We start from the raw sequence: 21,914 nt of genomic DNA, 5'->3' as shown, positions 1-21,914 counted from the left end.
GTTATTTTAAAATACTGTACTGACAATTTTCTGCTATGACTTAAACATTGTTGTTTTGTAAAAGTTGAATGATTTGATAATATCAAACAATAAAATGATATGGGAAATAAGATGTGTCCTCAAGTCATTGTGATTTTTTTTTTGTGTACTCCATAAACTGAGTGAGGCTGATAGGACTGTGATCTGAATGATCCTTCCGATTCTGTTGTATAGAAACAAATGCTCCTGAAATTGGTTAAAAAAATCCATTGTGCTTGAAAAATTCTGTTTATAAGTCTTAGGGTAGTTTTTTAATTATTTGAATTCATATTTTCTATTTGTGGGCATTAAACATTAAAGATCTGTCGTCCCAAAAATAGACTTGTGAAAGTAATTTAAAGAAAAAGTATTCATTCTTTTGGTATTGATATTGTAAAGCTTGACTTGAAAAATACATTTTGGCTTAATTTTTACATATTTGTACTTGCTGTATTATACACCCATAATCTACTGGCATTTTGACAGTAGAGAGTTGTGCACTCCTTTGCCGAATATCTGTTGTAGGAATTCACAAGTGGCATTGACAAACTGCTACATATGAGACATGCATTTTTTGATTGGATTGAAGACAAAGGTAAAGGGAAGTAATATGCTTTTTACAGATGCGTTTCAGGTCTAGAATGTGCAGTAACAACCAGAACGGCTGAAGCAGTGCTGAGCAGTGTGGATGGGTGAGATGACTTTTAGTCACAATTAGCCTGGAATCTGGATACACCATAGCTCATGATGGTGCTGCAGGATAGACCAAAGTTTGAAAAAAGATATTTATATTATTTCATAAAGTTGTTTGCCTCCCCGTTAAACTAAGTATAAAGGGAGCGGCAGGGCGTGGCCTGACGCCAATGTGAGCAGGCGTGCATAGCTCACATGGGCCCCCTCATCCTAGAAAGATAGCCCGGAGTGTTGTGGGAAGGAGGCCGAGTGTGGAGCAGTGAGTGGCCTCGGTCCTTCTCTGTTCCTGGCTGACTGGCGCAGAGTCTCGGCAGTCCCCTGTAAACCGACGCAAATGTTCAGGTGGAAGGGGGAGTGGTAGTACACCGTCCGCTCACAGACAAGCAGGACTTGAGTCTCATCGCCTCTCCTAAGCTCCCATCGGTTCTCCTTGGCTTCCCTCGGCTCTCCTCTGATTTTTCCGCCTCCTCTCTGCTCTTGGCAGGCTATGGCGGCTCCTGAGAGTAATGCAGAGAAATCCCTGACTTTTAGAGACTTACCCTGAATTTTACTTGAGAATTCCTCTGGTCTTTGCTGGCTTTAGGCTCCTGATAACAGTTTTGTGATTGTGGCTATCAAATGCTTACCTGGGGTGAACACGGTGGGTGTTCCTGGATTCCTGCAAGCTGATTTGGATGTCTAAACTCCTGATTTGGCAAATAAGTTAAGGGAAAAATATTTTTTCCCTCCCTTTTTTTTTATTATATAAAACTGGAAACGCTTTTAGAAACCATGACAAAAAAAAAAAAAAAGGAGATACGTCAGTATTGCAGGACTCCTCTAGCTCCCAGTCACAACGGACAGTAAAAGATAAAGGCAAGGAAGCAGCAGCCAAGTTAGAGCAATCCATCCCAAAATAACGGTAAAACGTAAAAAACCTAAGGCCTCTTTATCAATTTCTGCAGCCCCTAAGGGTTCAAGTCTAGTAAGTCCTCTAAAATGGCCTCAGCACCTACCAATCCTACAGAGGCGGGGTGGAAAATGGGGGGAGGTGGGGGAATGTGGGTGTGAGGGAGGGAGAGGGTGTTTTGATATATAGAGAGAATAGGAGGAAAGTAGAGTCACTTATTTGGTATAGAAAGGAACACGTCTATGGTCAGGGCACACTGGAATTTGTATATTGGTGGATAAGGGTAAAATTGGTTCTTGATTTGCAGACTGAGTATAAAATATAGAAGCTAGGGGTTTAAGAAATATGGCTCCTATTTATATAGAGGGGTCCACAATCTATATATTTACAATTAAAATTCTTCCCTTTTTTGTGGTTTTCTGTTAAAATGTTATGGTAAGGTAACGATTTGTTTATGGAATGTAAGGAGATTAGGAAACCCGTTAAAGAAAAAAAATAGCTTTGTTTAAGACTGTTTCAACCCTTAAAGTATTTGTCCTTTACCTACAGGAGATACACCTGACCAAAGAAACAGTTGACCGTTTAAAATGTAAAGGATTCCCTCAACAGTACCATTCAGTGTATACTTCATACTCAAGAGAAACAAGTATTCTAATACATAGGTCGGTGTCATTCTCCTGTAGGCAAATAAAAGTAGATGATGAGGGTAGATATATATTCAAATATTGCACACTGGCAGAGATGCCATGCATGCTTATAAATGTACATATTCCTCCCCCTTTTAAAGTGGAGATAATTAAACATTTGTTGGAAATTATGATTGATAAATCAAGGGTGCCAATTTTGATCGTAGGAGATTTCAACATGGTAATGAATACTCAGATAGATTGGTTCCCTCCGAGAAAGGGATCTGAACAAAGCCCATACACGTTATTGTATAGAATATTTAAAGAAACAGGGCTGAAGGATATTTGGTGGGAACACTATCCAAATACTCAAAGTTTTTTGTGTCAGTCTGGAGTACACTTATAACTTTCTAGAATAGATATGGCAATAGGGAATGATATTCTCTCCCCACTAGTAACAGAGATTAGATATGAGGCTAGAGGGTTGTGTTGAATCACTCTCCAATAACCCTTATTCTGGGGATAGGGAAGAGGCTGGTTGAGGTAGAGTGGAGAGTGAACCCCTTTTGGCTACAGCTGATTGCCCCTAAAGAGTATGTGATAGACACACTTGGTAATTCTTAGCTCATAATAGAGCTTCAGCAATGCAGAGTATAGTGTGGGATACCCTTAATGCTTATTTAAGAGGGTTTATTACCCAGCAGATCTCTAGGAAGAAGAGATCTTTTAAGGAGTGGGAGATGAGTTTAATAGGGAAAGTGGCTGAAATGGAAAAAGTATATATAAAAGATCCATCATCAGATAATTTAACTAAGTGGACGGAGGTACAACTATATCGCACATTAGCTCTGAAGAAAGCTGAGAACAAAAGTTTTTTTTAAAAACAAACCCATTATGAGGGAGGAGAAAACACCGGACACATGCTGGCTCTCCTGGCAAAGTCACAAAGTATTTATACGTTTTCTGTCCAGTAGAAATATTGAACATTTTTAAGGATTATTACTCTGACCTGTATAGTATTAGGAGAGGAGAGGTAGTTGGCGAGTTGGGAGACTTTATTCAGGAGTTGACAATCCCACATCTTTCAAAAGATGAAAGGTAATTGTTAGAATCACCTATTACCATTAAAGAATCACAAGGGTGGGTTCACTTTTTTTTTTCTTCCCCCTCCCCTGATTTGGTTTGGTTGAATGTATGTACTGTTCGCCCAGTATAGGGTGTTTGTATTTATTGCTGTTATTTGTGTATTGAAATTAATAAAAAACAAGCTAAAAAAAAAGAATTACAAGAGGCTGTGTTGGAGGCAGCTAATCATAAAACCCCAGGGCCAGATGGACTATCAAGTGAGATCTATAAGCAGTATGGGGAGTTAAGGTTGCCAGAGTTGTTGCCTGTGTTAAATGGGGCATGGAAAAAAGGAGAACTACCACTCTCCATGACAGAGGCTATAAAAATAATATTGCCAAAGATGGGAAAGATCTAACCCAGTCAACATCATATAGACCAATCTCCCTGCTTTGTACAGATGTTAAACTTCTGGCAAAGGTATTGGCTGCTAGATTAAATGAGGTAATCTACACTATGATTCACCCTGATCAATGTGGTTTTACTCCCGGTAGATCAACATCATTAAATATTAGGAGATTATTTTTGAAGCGGGGTTCAAGAGTGATGCTGTCTCTCGATGCTGTCAAAGCATTTGACAGCGTTGAGTGGCATTATTTATGCTCAGTTTTGTCAGCATTTGGTATTGGCCCTTCTTTTGTTAAATGGGTGAAACTGTTTACAGGTCCAAGGGCGAAAGTGAAAATAAATGATAGATGATCGGAATATTTCTCGTTGTCTCGGGGGACAAGGCAGGGGTGTCCTTTGTCGCCCCTGCTTTTTGCCCTGGCAATGGAACCCTTGGCTATAACAATTAGAACAGTGGGAAATATAAAAGGCTTTAGAAGGGGAATGGAGGAAGAAAATATCTCATTACATGCAGATGAAATCCTCCTGTTTTTGGGAGATGCAAATTACTCGCTAACTGCAGTGATTGATGTCATAAAAAGATTTGGGGGGATTTCAGGGCTCTCTATCAATTGGGAGAAATCAGTTCTTCTCCCTGTTGATAAATTTGAGCAGGGTCTGCCGGAAAGTGCCAGGCATATACAGGTGGTGGAGAGCTTCAAATACATAGGAATAAATATTTATTCCAGGTACTTAAATAGTGCTGTCAATTAACACAGTGCTTTAAATATACATTGTACATTTACAACAGTCCCTACCCTCAAGGAGCTTACAATCTAAGGTCCCTGACACACATTCACATACTAGGGCCAATTTAGACAGGAGCCAATTACCTACCAGCTTGGAGTTTGGGAGGAAACCCACACTGGCATAGGGAGAACATGCAAACTCCAGGTAGCTAGTGTTGGGGTTGGAATTTAAACCAGCAAACCTTTTGAGCTAGGTAATAGTGCTAACCACTACACCACTGTGCCACCTTTATAACTGTAAACCCTAGGTTGTACATATTAAAACATCTAGAGCCACTAATGAGTGTATTTAGGGAAAAATGTGAAACATGGAGCCGCCTCCCTTTGACAGTAATGGGTCATGGCAGCCTGATTATAATGATTTGGCTGCCACAATTTTTATATATTTTACACAACTCACCAATCTGTATTCCCAGAGTGTGGTTTGGGAAGTTGGAGGGCTTATTTAAGAAATTGATCTGGAATTAAAAGCAAGCTAGAGTTCATCTACGAGTGTTGCAGATGCCAAGAGATAAAGGGGGTTTAGCTGTTCCACATCCCTGGTGCTATTTGTTGGCACCTTAATTGCAGCAGATGGGGGGTCAGTAGACAAGCAATGATACCGTTAGATACAGCTCACGTGCATTATTCACTTGCACCCCACATACATCCTTGGTGGAAGGAGGCGGACTCCTTGGGGGGAGGGTCAATGCCCCATAGCAAAATTATTGATTAATGTATGGAACATAACACAAACAATGTTTCAATATCTAGGATGTACACGCCCATTTGGAACAATGCAAAATTGCCCGAGTTGGAGAATTTGGAGAGTTTCGGGAACTGGCAAGAAAATGAAATAGTAAGGCTTTCGCAGCTATATGCAACAGGGGTACTAAAAATAATTTCAAGAGCTAAAAGAAGAGCTTGGGCTATCAAATAGAAACTTCTATCAATATTTGCAATTAAGACACACCCTAACAGCACAATTTAAGGGGGGGGGGGTAAAATGGTGTAGAATCCCGTTATTTGAATATCTGGTAGAGGTCACCTCCCGCAAGGGGTTGATTTTGGAATTATATAAAAAGATATTAGTATTTTACTCTAAGAGTGTGATTCCTGCGCTATCATAGACACTAAAGTCTCCCTAAAGCCGTACGTACAGTAACTGGTACCAACAAAACAGTTCAAGATAATAAAATAATATGGGGTTGTACTGCGCTCTCAGGGTATTCAAATAGGGCTTCTTACCATTCACAGATACAGATTAATTCCAGTATATAAAGTGCTAATGTGCGTTTTATGCAAATACATTTATAAGTTAATTCAAGTGTATAAAGTGCTTCTCTGTATTTTATAGATGTGCAAATCACTCGTGCACTTTATTCACTTGAATTTATTTATATATGTATTCGCATAAAACGCACATTAGCACTTTATATACTGGAATTAATCTGAACCTGTGAATTGTAAGAAGCCCTATTTGAATACCCTGACAGCGCAGTACAACCCTATATTATTTTATATAAAAAGATACATCCAAAAATATTGGAAAAGTATTCCAAACTTTCTAGTAGAATAAAATGGTAAGAAGGTGTGGGGAAGTTAACAGATCCTCAATTAAATTAAATAATAACTTCAATAGATGTACTGTCTCTTTCAGCAGCCCAGAGGCTCTCACATTTTTATATTGTGCATAGAGCAAACTATATACCTAAAAGACTGTTTCGGTTTGGGAGACGTCCGGATGCAGCTTGTCCCAGATGTGGAACTGCAAATGGATATTTGATCCATATGTTTTGGAGGTGTCCCAAATTGTATAGGTACTGGGAAGAGCTAATGGGCCAAATAAATCCAGTATTTGGAATAAGTACACGACTGGACCCAGTTCTGTGTGTGCTGGGATTTATGGAGCAGAGTGTGGGACTTGGGGCTAAACGTCTAGCAGTATTAAGATGCCTCTACCAGGCTAGAAAGGCGATTACAGGTAGATGGATAAGTGTTAAACCACCATCTGTTATAGATTGGTTGGGTAAGGTTAATAATAGTACAATATTAAGGGGAAAACGTACCTATATGAGAAGGAGAGGGAAAAATGGATTTGAAAAAACATGGAAAGTATGGATTGAAACTCCAGGATTGGAACTGGAGACTGGGAATATTTAGGAAATTGGTTCTATTTATATTCCTACTCTATTTTGTTTGTTTAATATTTTAATCCTAAAGAAGAAGAACGGGGGGGGGGGGAGGAAAGCTTTCCTTATATTTTTCTGATTTGTATTTTCTTTTTGATATTTCTTAATGTTTCTTGATATGGAATGTATGTTATAGAGAAAAAAGAAAATAAAGATGAAGTTAAAAATGTGCAAATATGTCAATCAGTTGCACAGGTGTAACAAATCTTCATGGTAATTTGTTTAATGCTTTTTTTTTTAAGGTCATCAGTACCCGTCTACTGGCAACAATGTCTTTTTTTTTTCCTGAATCAGGAAAAATATTGCATTATTGCCACTAGATGGTGCTGAAGAGTCTAAGGAAATAAACATATTAAACAAATTATAAAAAATAATTTCACCTGTGCAAAGGATTGACACATTCACACAGCAAGGTATGCTCCAGTCAAGCCTGACAATTAAACTTTGAGATGTACCTGCACAGCATTCGACTTTTTTATCTGTGCATTGCTTTAGTGTATCAGTCCACCCTACATCATGCTTCAAGTAATCTGAACCCCTGCCTGTAATACAGGAGAGACATTTTCAAACACACCCACATTGCAGGCTCCTTTATATCTCAAATACAAAAATCCCAATATTAAGGATGCTATGAAAATTTTAAAATGATCACTGAGCAGTGAGGACAGGAAGTTATATATCATATGCTTGAGGAAGTTTACTTTAATGACTTTGCGAGATATTCTCTGGTTTTCTGGTGCTGTTGATTACACAGAATTTAAACACGGTAAACTGATTGAACTTTCTGACTCTATCACAGCCACAGTGTTGGCTGGATAACATTAATGTGGTTCATGGGGCCATCTTACAGTACAAGCCCCATCGTCCCTTGTGGTTTGGTTACTCTTGCGGCTTTAGTCCGCTGAAAAGAGATTCATGATTGCAAAGTCAAATACATGGCTCATAAGAAACACACATTTTGAACACTTCTATTTGCAATATAACAGTTTAACAGATTGTTAAGGCTGTATAAATACATTCTCTGCATGACTTTTACAGCAGGTGAATGTCCCTTTCCAATTTCAAACGGGCGCTCAGATTTTCCCTGTAGCAAAGTTTTAGTTTAAAATGATAATACGTTTTCCTTCCATTACAAGTGTCTGTTACACTGCATGAGCCTGTAAGCCGGTCTATCTCTGCTGAGTTCTGCATGACCTGAATTACTGCTCCTGTAAATGCTGTGTACATTTTCTCTGGTGCCAGTCATTTCAAGGCTCACTGCAATTGTAATCATCAAAGAAAACCAACCAAGGATTTATGTCTAGGATTTGTTCTGTTTTAATGAATTTGGAAATAACCTTTTAAGTTGCTAATGTTTTATGTGGAAATGCTTTCTGTGGTATTTTCCAAAGATCCGTCTTTTTTTTTCTTACTAGAAATATGTAAATTTTTTGGGATGTACAATGTAATCATTCAAGGATTATTCTATATGTAGCACTTAACTAATCTTCTTATATTATTGAAGATAACTCACGCATATAGCATGACAAAACACAAGGCTACTTACCTCCCAATTTTCTGAAAAGAGAAAGAGGGACACCTAGTACAAAATATTTAAGGCAAATGATACATCCTGAGTTTGACAAACCATAAAGAATTAATGTCCTAAAATTATTGTTTAAACCCACACGTGCTTTATTTCACCTCTCTATTTTATTTATCATGGCTTATGAAAATAGCAAAAGCAGTCATTTAGAGGTTGGATCAATGGTTTAGTGTGGTAATAAACCTATGGTTGCTAAAAAAGTACATTTTTGCAGAGGTCTAGACATCACGCCAAAAGGGGTTAACTGAGTAGGAAAGAGAGACAGATGGATTTGGTTCTAAAAAAAAGGTAAAGTCCCTCCAAAAGAATCACATTGGACTAGAGTTAGACTTGGCAGGTGTATTGCCAAGAACAATGGGTGATGAGTGACACCCCTATGTGGAATAACAACTGTCACATCAAAGCACACTAACAATACCTCTTGGGACTTTGAGGCAGCAACCAAACATTAAAAATCTTTAAAAGAGTATCATTCTATTTATTCATGGTTAGGGATATACTAAAATATGTGGTTCCAGTACGATACATTCACTATACAATATAATATAATCCTTATAAAATATTGTTGAATATAGGTTCAAAACTATATCTCATACAATATCCAGGTAAAGTCCCTCCAAAAAAACGACATGGGACTTGAGTTAGACTAGTCATAGATTGGCAGGTGTATTGCCAGAGAACACAGACATTGAAAAAGTTGTTCCTTTTTCTAGAAAGAATTATTGTTGCTTCCAACAATTGAAAGCACTGTACTGTTATTCTATGCAGCCTAGTAATATCAAGTGAAGCCCTTAGCACTTAGTACATAATATTGAAATATAGAAGAGTGACAGAAAAAAAAAGCAAGTGGTCCATCAAGTTTGAAACACATACACACACTGGTAGGAGATAAAATGTAACAATTTTAAGTACTATGTACAAGGGTATTTGTTTGCATCTGCTTTCCTAAGTCAACGAGAATAGAAAAAATCCTCTCAAAGAAATGCAGGAGAAGGTCAGAAGAATGTCCAGATGCAGATCAAAAGGAACTCAAATACAAGCTGAATGCACCTTAAGGTGTACTGCTTTTGCAAATCCAAAAAAAGGATGCAGTTCCTTTATAATATAAAGAGGAAGTCCACCCTAACATTAAAATCTCTACATCTACAGACATCCACGATCTAACACTAACTTATCTAGCCCTGTAAAGAAGAAATCAGTATACTTTTTATTTTTTAAATATTCATTTTTATTAAATATTTTGCAAGGTTACATTCAGAAACCTTAAGTCAGGGACACGTAGATCCAATATATCAGAACAATAGTGAAACATGAAAAAGACAATCCTTTCTGATACTTTGAAAAACAATGTAAATATTTCTTACCAACTGTTCACCAAAAACATCTATACCTATGTAACCCTTATTTCGCTTGGACAAAAAAAAGTCTGCCCAAATACAACACAAGACAAAATAAACAATTCAAAAAGAGACGAGAGAAAATGTTTTTTCTAAAGCATACCTATCTATTTCTCTTACAATCTATCTGGGAGACCCCTTATCAGCTTGGAAAAAAAAAAAAGACGCTGTATCCATGCCACCATATCAGACCCATACTGTAAAGTACAATCTATGTATAAGAAGGATCCTGAAGAGTCCGAGCCCAAGAAATCAATCCATGGAGACCAAACCGCTATGTACATAAAATAACACTCTTGTATACTTGCTGTTAGTTCCTCTATTCTCCTTAAATTATTCAACTTGACTATCCACTCTTTAATAGTAGGTGCAACATTAGTGTTCCAGTGTCTAGGTATAAGTAATCGTGCTGCGGGGGGAAGAAAGTGAAGCAGTTCATTTTTTAATCTCTCCCTTAGAACTGGGATAAATAGACAACAGGGCCATCTCCGCGATTTTTGATATGCTATACCAGTGACAAAAGAGCAAATTTGGAACACAGATTCCCAAAATGTTATAATCCGGGGACAGGTCCACCAAATGTGGATCATTGTGCCTTTATCTCCCCCACAGCGCCAAAACTTTTCAGAATAGTTTGATGACATTCTATGGAGCCTCACAGGGCATATATACCGCCTGGTTAGTATTTTAAAGTTCTTCTCTTGTATATATGTTGAAAAACTTGATTTAAAGGTTCAGAAGAACAACTTCTTCCAGTCTTCTACGATGATCTTATGACCCAATTCCCTCTCCCTATCTCTGATGTAGTATGGATAGTTAGGAAATGCATGGGATAGCAATATACCATATATTTTAGAAATAGTGTGGGAAAGCTCTGAAAGCCCAGTACAAAGGGAATCAAATGGAGTTAGATTTCCTATGTAGTAAACCCTTATTTGATAATTGTGTAAAAAAGTGCTGGAGCTAAAAGTAATGTAGCCAATGACCCGGGTAGTTACATTCTGCGGTTGCTATTATATTAAATGATTAGTGTCCCTTAGTTGTAAGTGCTTTTTTAATCGGTGAAGGAGCCAAAGTTTTCCATCATAAGAACCTAGTCAACAACAGACCTGGCGTAAATTCTGGATTGCCTATAATTTGAGTAAGTGGACCAGAGATTGAAGAGATACCTAGCTTTGGAATAGTTGAGTCCCAGACTCTTAATATTGAAAATGTCAGAGGTAAAAGTATTTGTCTAGGAGGACGTAGTTTAGACATAGTCCATGGGAGAGAGGTCAAGGGGGCAGGTGGTATTTGTTGCTCTATAGTTACTCACTGTTTTGAATTACCATGATAGAACCAATCCACTATTCTATTCAATACAGATGCTGTGTAATAGAATTCCATATGCGTTAGACCTGCTCCTCCCTCTGTCTTTCACTTTACTAAAATGTCATAGTGAAGCCTGGCCGTGGAATTTGGCCATATGTACTGTAGAAGGCTATATCGTAGCGAGTGGAAGAAAGCTCTTGAGAGTGCTATAGGTAGCGTTTCATATAAGTACAAAAAACAAGGTAAGATATTCTTTTTATATATAGCCATTTTCCTATCCAGGAATACTTCCCCCTAGCCCTAGTCTGTAGCTGACCAATCACAGAGTTCAGCATGGGCAAGTATTTCAATTCATAGATCTTTTCTTCTGTAGCAGTGATATTAATGTCCAAATATTTAAGAGAATAAGATTCCCAATAAAATGGAAAATACGTTTCCAATATTTATTTCAAAATGAATGGTAATGTTATGTTAAGACACCGAGATTGTGTTACATTTACTTTAAAATTGCTATAAAGTCCAAATTATTCTAGTTCATACAGGATGCTTGGAAAAGCTATTCTTGGGTTGGATATACTATATATTTAAGTAGGTCATCCACGAAAATGTTCAATTTATAAGAGCTATTGCCCACCTGAACTCCATGGATAGAGGATTAGACTGTAGAGCCCCCTCCAGATGTTCCATAGCCAAAATACATACGTATGGTGATAGCAGACAGCCCTGACGTGTCCCATTTATAATATTAATGGGTCATGACAATATTCTATTAACCCTTATCCTTGCGGATGGAGTATAAAGCCATTATTTCTTGTATAAATTCTATCAGGAGACCTACTTGTTTCAGGGATGCTACCATAAACCTCCAATCCAAGTGATCGAAGGCCTCATCTGCATCTAATGAAAGAAGACAAAGTGGGTTCTTGGTTTTCCGGGTTTATTGTATAAGGAAATTTGTCTTTAAGATATTATCACGAGCTTCCCTGTTTGGGACAAAACCCACGTGATCTAGGTCTATTAAGAAGGGGATCACGGTTTGTAGACACATGGCTAAACTTTTTGGCTCACATTGCAAGAGAGTAGTCATGTGACAGCTAATAGTCACATGTGGCAACTCTTGCCATGTGAGACAAACTGGGGCTTTGCTAAGGGCTGCACATGTGACCAAACCTGTGATAGTAGTTGAGGGGAGAGCAGCAGCTGAAGTCAACATGGGCCGGGTCTCACATTCCTGGAAGTCTCAGATCCTGATACTTATATCCAGGATGTAAAATGAAACATGGTCAGAATTTGCAGCCCCCCACCTCCAAATCTCCAAACTGCAACCCCTCACCCCCTCTTACTGAATCTTTGCATTTTTCTTCTCACAGGCTCATCTCATTTTTTTTCCCATTCAGTGCGGCTGTGCGGGGCTCTTCACACATATTTCTGGCATCCATTCACAGAGATCTGAGAAAAAAAGAGACTACAAGTCTCATTTGCCATATGCCAGAGTGACCTTTAATTCTCAATGGAGGACACCGCACTTGTAGTCCATTGATACGTCCTTCAACCCAGTAACTGAAGGGCTGTACCTCTGCAGGAGCCTGAGCATTGCACCTGTGATTCACTAATTGCAATTGCAATATTTGAAGGCTCAAATGCAAACGACTAATAATAACATTTTTTTAAATTAATGTTGGTTTATTTATTATTATTATTATTTTTTTTTTTGCAAAAGATGGAATATTCTTTTAAATGTAAATAACATTTTGAGTGTGCTAGTTTCCTGAGAAATAGAGATACTGTATTCATCACCAAGGGCTTTTATAGAAGGGTCATTTAATTTTTATATTCTGTGCTTACCGCAGAAAAGATTCTGAAAACCTTTGCTTTACTGTCACTGCTTTGGCAACCCCTTTGTTTTTGAAACCTACAATTTTTCCATCCGGCTTTTTGTGTTAAAAGAACAATATGAGGCAAGAAAAGAAAGTACTTGACTAGATGGGGTCTGCAAAGTTTAATAACAATGTCCCCATCTTGGCATTGTCTATTTCATATATTGTTTTTCTTTTGTCATTTTTTTATTTATTTGAACTATTTTTCTTTTTTTTTTTTTCCTTTTTGCATTGTTGAACATATTTTGATTTTAAGGCTTTTTATATGTAATGTTCATACAGTGAATTTGAAGAGATTGTAACCCTAAAAAAAAAAAAAAAAAATCCTGTTTCTTTAAAGCATGTTGAACAGCATAGTGCTTGTACTGTGTAGTTTATCCCTTTCTATGCTGTAAAATATGTGGTAGATCCTGCCTGTTCCCGTGTGCCCAATGTGAACTGACCACAGTAATCATGGCTGCTGAGTCTCTCCTCTTTTCCTCTCCCTCCCTGCCTGTCAGTTCCTAGTATGTGAGCAATATCTAAATCTGCCCCTTCCTTCCTTCCGCTATTTCGTGTAGCAGCAAAGTCAGTAAATACCTTTACTTCCAGCCCCTCTGTTATAACAAGGTATAATACACGTGACCTTCCGCCACTCTCCTCCTCTGATCTAAGAAGTACAGCTGGAGGGGCTGAGGGGAAAGCATTGCAGGTCACGTGACCTCCCTGGTGACATCAGAGGGGAATCTACGCCTCTCCCGATGTAGTCCTTAGATTGAGGGTGTGGCGGGAGGTCACGTGACCGCACAGCGGCACTATAAAATAAGGTATTTAGCAGCATTATTTTAAAAAATATTGACACTGCGTATTATACCTTGTTATAACAGAGGGGCTGGTAGTAATGATACTCACTGACTTTACAACCACTTTGAGGACTAAAGTAATCAAAAATAAGAATTCAGAAAGTGGGAACACTATATATATATATATATATATATATATATATACAATTTTAATACAATCTACACTGACTAAATGTGTACACCAGTGCCAGACAGTACTCAAACAATATAGGCAGTCGGTGAAAACTGGTACAAAGTGGTATAGCAGAAGACAGAACAAGCTCACCTTACAGTATATAGGTAATGAGACAAACCAAAGGCAAGTGACATGTATCTCATCCCAGCCCTATACTACGAAGTATTGAAGCTTCAGCTCAGCGTCACTGAAAAAAATAACCAAAGTTGTGTACACGCCTATGGTCAAAAAGAGGCCATGTCCAGCCCTGACGCTCATGATGGTTGACATTTGGTTCATGTATAATTTCAAACAGACATGGAAGGCTAAATTTAGAAAAGAACTACACAGTTATATGACACTATTAGGTGTAACAAATATTACTGTGTTTTTTAAGTCATACAGTAGGTTTAAAAAAAAGGGAACTTACCACTAACTGTATTTGAACCTTAACCGGTTGCCGACCGCCGCACGACTATATACTGCGGCGGTCAGCCCCGGCCAGGCAGAGTGACGTATCGGTACGTCACTCGCCTGTCACTGACTTGCGAGCCTATCGCGGGCGGGCGCGCGCCCGCCGAGGCGCGCGCCCGCCGCGGCTCGTTCACAGGCAAGTCAGTGCGTGTGACCGGCGGACTCGATGTCCGCCAGTCACACTGCGATCGCTCCTGTGAAGGGAGAAAGACAGAGCAGCTTGTGTAAACAAGCTGCCTGTCAGTTCTCCCTGTGTAAAAGTGAAGATCTGACCGTTCTACTATGTAGAACGGTTGATCTTTGCTTTTACACCAATAGGAATGTCCCTACACAGTAGAAAGCACGCCCCTAGGACACACTTAACCCCTCCCTGTCCAATAAAGTTAACCCCTTCCCTGCCAGTGTCATTTTTGCAGTAACAGTGCATATGTATAGCACTGATTACTGCAGTAATGTCACTGGTACCCCCAAAAGTGTCAAAAATGTCAGTCAAGGGTCCGATCTGTCCGCCGCAATGTCGCAGTACCGAAAAAAAAATCGCAGATCGCCGCCATTACGCTTTAAAAAAAAAAACACCAAAAATGACAAAAATCTTTCCCTTTGTTAGTAAACGCGATAACTTTTGCGCAAACCAATCAAAATACGCTTTTTGCGATTTTTTTTACCAAACATAGGTAGCATAAAACAAATTGGCCGAAAAATGTTAAAAAATTTTGATTTTTACTTTTTTTTTGGGGGAATTTCATATAAAAAAATGTGAAAAATATTGTTATTTTTGCAAAATTTACGCTCTTTTTTTGTTTATAGCGCGTGATCAAAAAATCGCACAGGTGATCAAATACCACCAAAAGAAAGCTCTGTTTGTGGGAAAAAAAGGACGTCAAATTCGTTTAGGTACAGCGTCGCACGACCGCGCAATTGTCCGTTAAAGTCACGCAGTAAAAAATCGCAAAAAAAAACCCTGGTCCTTTAGCAGCCAAATCCTCCGGGGCTTAAGTGGTTAAGTGACTATCTTGTCCGTGGACGTCTCAACTGTAAATAAATTCAGATATCTGTGGGAATGGCCAAATCTGATGGCTATGGGTTGATTAGGAGGGTGCCAAGCATCCATTATTTGTAGGTGTAAATTGAAATGACCATTGGCATGCCCATCCTACCAGTATGTTATCTAAAAGATAATTATTAGACAGCAAAATGTGTATTAGCTCATGTGCTGATTGCCATCGAAGAAAATCTAAAGTGAGAGTTCTCTACACTTGTATGTGTGTGTAAACTTCTTCAAAGTCATGCACATGTTGAAGAATTAAAAAAAATGTTAGGCCCTGATACCCTGCAGGTATGGAAAAGCCAGTTCTCCTCTTGTGAAGCAGTAGCGGCTTCCTCTTATTTGCCTGATGCTGTGCTTACTATCAGAGCGATGTAGTCAAGGGATTGGGTTGAAAAGTTTTCAGGGTATCAGGTGCAGGACTGCAAACTAGCCACCCTTGTATTGGTGAGAAAGTAGGTCAAAGTTGTATAACCATATCCCACATTTCTATTAGATCAGAGTCATGTGCCAAGGGAGCAGCAACACCTAACTTGTTCATACAACAAGAGGTATAAAGGTATAAAGTTTGGGACTTTCCATAATGTTTTCTGCTATTAGACAGTGTAGCCACTAGCCACCTATTAACATTAAAACCTTACAACAACCGCTCTGTGACCAAATGAGAAGATATATTGAAGAAGCCAGTGAAATGGATAAAACCTGAAGTGACATCACAATGTATACTCTTATAAAGACCACAATCTCCTCTGCAAAAGGGTAATGTATTAATGGAGAAATAATTATGTTGACATTATTCTGCACTTGCTGCTTTGACCTACACGTCATGAATGCAACGACTTTAACAATCAAATGCTCTTTAAATGTCATTTAGGGAAAATACGTTTTTTTTTTCCTTATTCAGGTACAAAATTAACTAGTTGCATGATTTACCAAGTCCTTGCTAGGAGCTGAGGTTGATTTACTAAAACTGGACAGTGCAAAATCTGATCCAGCTGTCCATGGTAGCCAATCAGCTTCTAGCTTTGGCTTGTTCAATTAGGCTTTGACAAAATAACCTGGGAGCTGATTGGTTTCTATGCAGAGCTGCACCAGGTTTTGCACTGTAAAGCAAATCAAACCCTGTTGTATAAAATTGCCTTTTTAATAATAAAGCATTTATATACTTGGATAACATAAAAAAATATATACAGTTAGGTCTATATATATTTTGACACAGGCACAATTGTCATACTTTTGGCTTTGTATGCCATGAGAATACAATCCAAATGAGTTTGAAGTGCAGACTTTGAGCTTTAATTCAAGGGGTTGAACATAAATATCAAGTACACATTTTAAGAACTGCAACCATTTGCAACCATTTTAGGAACTGCAACCAACTGCAACCACAGTCCTCCATTTTCAGGGGCTCACATGTAATTGGAAAAATGAATATAATTATAAATAAAATGTTAATTTTTAATATTTTGTGGAGAATCCTTTACTGGCAATAACTGCCTGAAGTCTGGAACCTATGGACTTTACCAAAGACTGGGTTTCCTCCTTTCTGATGCTTTGCCAGGCTCTAACTGCAGCTGTAGTTGTTCTTTGTTTGTGGGTGTTTCTACCTTTAGTTTTGCCTTCAGAAAGTAAATCTCATAGGGTTGAATTCAGGGGGATTGACTCGGCCATTGCAGCATATTCCATTTCTTTTCCTTCAAAAGCTCCTGGGTTGCTTTTGCAGTGTTTGGGATCATTGTCCATCTGTACTGTGAAGCACCATCCAATCAACTTTGCTGCATTTGGCCCAATCAGGGCTGACCGTATATCTCTAAACACTGCAGAATTCATCTGGCTGCTTCTGTCTTTTGTTGCATTATCAATAAATACCAATGACCCAGTGCCACTGGAAGCCATGAATGCCCATGCCATCGCACTGCTTCCACCATGTTTTACAGATGACATTGTGCGCTATGGATCATGAGCTGTTCCAAGCCTTTTCCACACTTTCTTCATCCAGTCATTCTAAAACAGATTAATCTTAGTTTCATCTATCCAAAGAATGCTTTTCCAGAACTGGTCTGGCTTTTTTATGAATGGTTTGCACCTTGTGATGAACCCTCTGTATTTGCTTTCGTGAAGTCTTCTCTTGATTGTAGACTTTGACAATGATAAGCCCACCTCCTGGAGAGTGTCCTTAACTTGTCTGGATGTTGTGAATGGGTTTTTCTTTATCATAGAGAGGATCCTGCGATCATCCACCACTGTTGTCTTCCATAGACATCCATGCCTTTTTATGTTACTGAGCTCACCAGTGCGTTCTTCTTTCCTTAGAATGTACTCAACTGTTGATTTGGCCACTCCTAATGTTGCTGATATCTCTGATGGATTTGTCTAGTTTACAAAGCCTTGCAATGGTGTGTTTCAGGTGCATGGACAGCTCCTTTGAATGCATGATGTAGGTTCACAGCAAGAGATTCCAATTGATGAAGACATAAGGAAGGAGTAGCCCACACCTAGCCATGAAACAGCTTTTTATTCAATTGTCCAATTACTTTTGGTCCCTTGAAAATGGGGGGTTGGCTATTCTTATGATCAGTAATTCCTAAACCCTTCCTCCAATTTGGATGTACATACCCACAAATTAAACCTGAGAGTGTGCACTTTCAGCCTATATCCATTATATAACTATAGCTTGAATATGTTTTGGTAAATACCTGAAAAAAACTAAAATTTTGCCTGTGTTCAAATATATATGGACTTAATTGTATATATACTACCTTGCCTGCTAATTGATTTGCAGTTCTGGCCAGCCAGACTTGTGATCCAGACCCTGCTACAAATCGGCACAGCCAGTTATGGGACCTTACTTCTCTCCACTGTAGATATGTAGATAAAGGGGTTAATTTACTAAATGCAAATAGGATGTTCACTTTGCAAGGGAAACTGTTTTTTGCAAGTGTATTTATCCCAGAGTTTAGTGAATGTGGTAACGTTTCGCTCCATAAGTAATATCCAAGCATGTGTAAGGAACATAAAAAAATGCATTTTTGCTTGCACATGATTGAATGATGGAAGGCAGCCAAGCTCTACCCCATTTGCTAAACTGTAGAAATCCCCTGCAGAGTGAAAATTGTCTTGCAAAGTGAACAGCCTATTTGCCTTTAGTAAATTAAGCCCCGAAGTGTATATATAGCTAACCCAGTTTTTATTTTGGATAGAGAAGGGAATAGTTAAAACCCCTGTGAGGTTCTTTTGCCACCTGTGTCCCATTGCAGAGATTTGTCTTCACTTCCTGTCCTGTAGACACAACAGGAAAGGTCTCCAAAGTGAGGGAGACAGACAGTTGTCGCCACCACTGAACAATTTTCTTCATGGGAAGATTTCATCAGTGTTTCTGTTCTGGGGACAATTCAAAATTTCAAATCTTTCTTTACTTTTGTGCCAGTGAAGATAGCTACTAGGGCAAAAACTTAAAAAGCCCTTTAGCTTTAGATACACTCTAAAGCATGGGTGTCCATCCTGCGGCCCTACAGCTGTTGAGGAACGTCAAGTCCCATCAGGCATTGCAAGGCTGACAGTTGCAAACATGACTCCCAATGGCAGAGGCATGATGGGGCTTGTAGTTCTGCAACAGCTGGAGGGCCACAGGTTGGACATCCATGCTATAAAGCATTTCTAAAAGCATTTAAATAAAGAATTAAAATAATAATGTACCTACTCTGTTTAATGGTATTGCACAGAGCAGCCCCGAACATCCTCTTCTGGGGTCCCCCACCACTAGTCTTCTCCTCTTCTGTATCTGCCCCCATAGCAAAACATTTGTTATGGGGGCAGACATGCGGGCTTGATCCCAAATCGTGCTGTGTGCACCCATAGACACACACAGTGTGACTTGGCCCTGCCCCCTGCTCCTCACAGATATTTGACTGACAGCAGCATGAGCCAGTAGCTCCCACTGCTGCCTTAGTTCCTATGAGTGTAGGAAGAGGGGTGAGAAAAATGCAGACAGGCATCAAATAATATACCTACATTTTAATAAGGAACCTGTCATTGTTGACCTATAGACCCTAATCTGGTTCACACATTTAGCTTTCACTTGTTAGACAGTTATTTTAGATAAAATTGTATAATACTTATTGCAGATTTCTAACTTTAGTGTAATAAATATTATTGGTTGTTCAGAGCTGTATCATCTTACTCACTAAAATGAAAATAAATCAGCTAACATAAAAGCTCACATAAAAGAAATGGTGTTAATTAGCACCCTGGAGCTTTACCACTACATCATTATATTAATTTACTTACTTTAACTGGGTATGTTTATCATTTTTGTCATTAAATATTACTTCTCGCAGTTTCACTTAAAGTTATCATTAAATATAACGATATAAAGAAGTAAACCAGGGGAGGTATACATTGTACTTGGTACTTCTATTGATAAAAGCAATGCCAGAGCTAACAAACATTTTTAATAGTAATTATTAAACATTCATTCTCTACCCTGCATTAGTAAAATGACAGCTGGAATCTGGTTGGTTGAAGTGAACACCTTTAATTTTCATGTTTTCCATCATTTTTATTTTTCATAAATCAGCACATTCTACTGACCAATCACGAAAAAGCCCATTGTGAACTCATTCCTCTAATCCTACAGTATGTAAAATTCCCCACCAGAGAGTACACTTTGAATCCTCTGTAATTAAACCCATTCAATGATGATTACAGTGTTTACGGAGGAAAAAATCCCATCATGCAAGAAATTACCTTTTTTTGGACCAAAACTGAACAGCTCAAAAAACGTTATCTGTTTCTGGTCGAGGGTAGATAGCTTCAAAATAAATATGGACCAAACAAATACCAGGTTGGCGGCACTCCAAGCTCTCAGTGCAAATTTTTTATTCCTTAAAAATCAGGGCATTGCAAGTAGATAGAATCTCTAACGCGTTTCATGCATACCATCTCTGAATATAAATAAATACGCTTTATTTTTTATCATTTCCAGGGCTCCCAGCACAGTGGCTCCTCTACCTCATTAGCATCCACCAAAGTGTGCAGTTCCATGGATGAAAGTGACATCTTAGCAGAAGGTAAAAATGTAAAATAATCTTACATACAAGTGTGCAGCCGCATTCTGATACAGAGATTTTCATGACTCCTTGGTCCATTTCATACAGTAGATTTCATTTTGTTGAAAGTAATATAGATTTCTTTAACCACTTCTGGACCGGAAGGATTTGCCCCCTTAATGACCAGGCCATATTTTGCGATTTGGCACTGCGTTATTTTAATGGACAATTGCGTGGTCGTGCAACGCTGTACTTAAATAAAATTGATGTCCTTTTTTCCCATAAATAGAGCTTTCTTTTGGTGGTATTTGATCACCTATGCGATTTTTATTTTTTGCGGTATGAACAAAAAATAGCGACAATTCTGAAAAAAAACAAAACAGTATTTTTCACATTCTGATATAACATTCCCCCCAAAAAAAATCAACATTTTTTAACATTGTAGGCTAATATGTTTTCTGCTACATATTTGTGGAAAAAAAATCGCAATAAGCGTATTTTGATTGGTTTGCGCAAAAGTTATCGCGTCTACTAACTACGGGAAAGATTTATGTCATTTTTATTGTTTTTTTTTTTTTACTAGTAATGGCGGTGACCTGCCATTTTTTGTGGAACTGCGATATTGCGGCGAACAGATCGGACCCCTGACTGACATTTTTGACACTTTTGGGGGGACCAGTGACATTACTGCAGTAATCAGTGCTATAAATATGCACTGTTACTATAATAATGACACTGGCAATGAAGGGATTAACACTGTGGGTGATCAAGGGGTTAAATGTGTACCTATTGGCGTGTTTCTAACTGTGGGGGTGGGCGTGGCTTGTGAAATGATCACAGAGACATGTGTTCCTATATAGAAGGATCATTCCAGGTAGTAGAACGGTCAGCTGTGTTTACAACAGCTGACCATTCTTCTCTCTCAGTGGGGAGCGATCGCGGATGTCAGGCGGCAATCAGAGCCACCTGCCCGGTGCTTTGGAGTCCCTGCTGATGAGCGGGGGTGGGAGCGCCCCGCCGCCGGTGCGTGCTCGCTCCCTAGCTGCAGACACGCGACCTACGTATTCCTACGTCGTTTCACGCAGGCGGTCGGCAACTGGTTAAGTGTAACTTTATCTTTTTGGGAAAAAACATATGTATCACAACAAGCATATTAATAAATCTCCATAATATACATAATATACAGTTTCAAAAAACAGTTACATTCTTGGAATGCCAGGATTGCTAACTGTCACATTTGTTTGCTTGTGTCCTCAACCAAACTGTTAAACCACCAAATGGCTGGTGTCATAGCTGATCACATGTGCAGTACCATGGCATTTGCAGATCAAACAGAAGCATCTTCTTCGGCTGTAAAGGATAGGAGGGTTTAATTCTGCTTTAAGGCTTTTATAAATTCAGCAGTGCCTAAAAACAGAGAGCAACTGAGCATGTGCAGAGCAGGGTGAGGCAATGTATTACTGGATTTTAAACAGCGTAGGCACCTATTTTTAATGTTTTACTGTACATACAATAGCTATACC

At 38.7% G+C, this 21,914-nt stretch overlaps 1 protein-coding gene across 4 annotated transcripts in view; it reads left to right on the top strand.

The window, feature by feature from the left end:
• DCLK1 (doublecortin like kinase 1) overlaps positions 1–21,914 on the top strand; it is a 518,012-nt gene that overhangs the window by 345,594 nt on the left and 150,504 nt on the right. For all 4 annotated transcript variants that reach the window (XM_082246215.1, XM_082246216.1, XM_082246217.1 and 1 more), the window contains one exon: positions 20,328–20,412. In XM_082246215.1, coding sequence (XP_082102341.1) covers positions 20,328–20,412 — 85 coding nt within the window. The remainder of the gene's footprint in view (positions 1–20,327; positions 20,413–21,914) is intronic.

Source organism: Pelophylax lessonae (assembly GCF_965119305.1).
Source record: "Pelophylax lessonae genome assembly, chromosome: 2".
Classification (NCBI taxonomy): Eukaryota; Metazoa; Chordata; class Amphibia; order Anura; family Ranidae; genus Pelophylax; species Pelophylax lessonae.
This window is presented reverse-complemented; position numbering and strand designations above follow the sequence as displayed.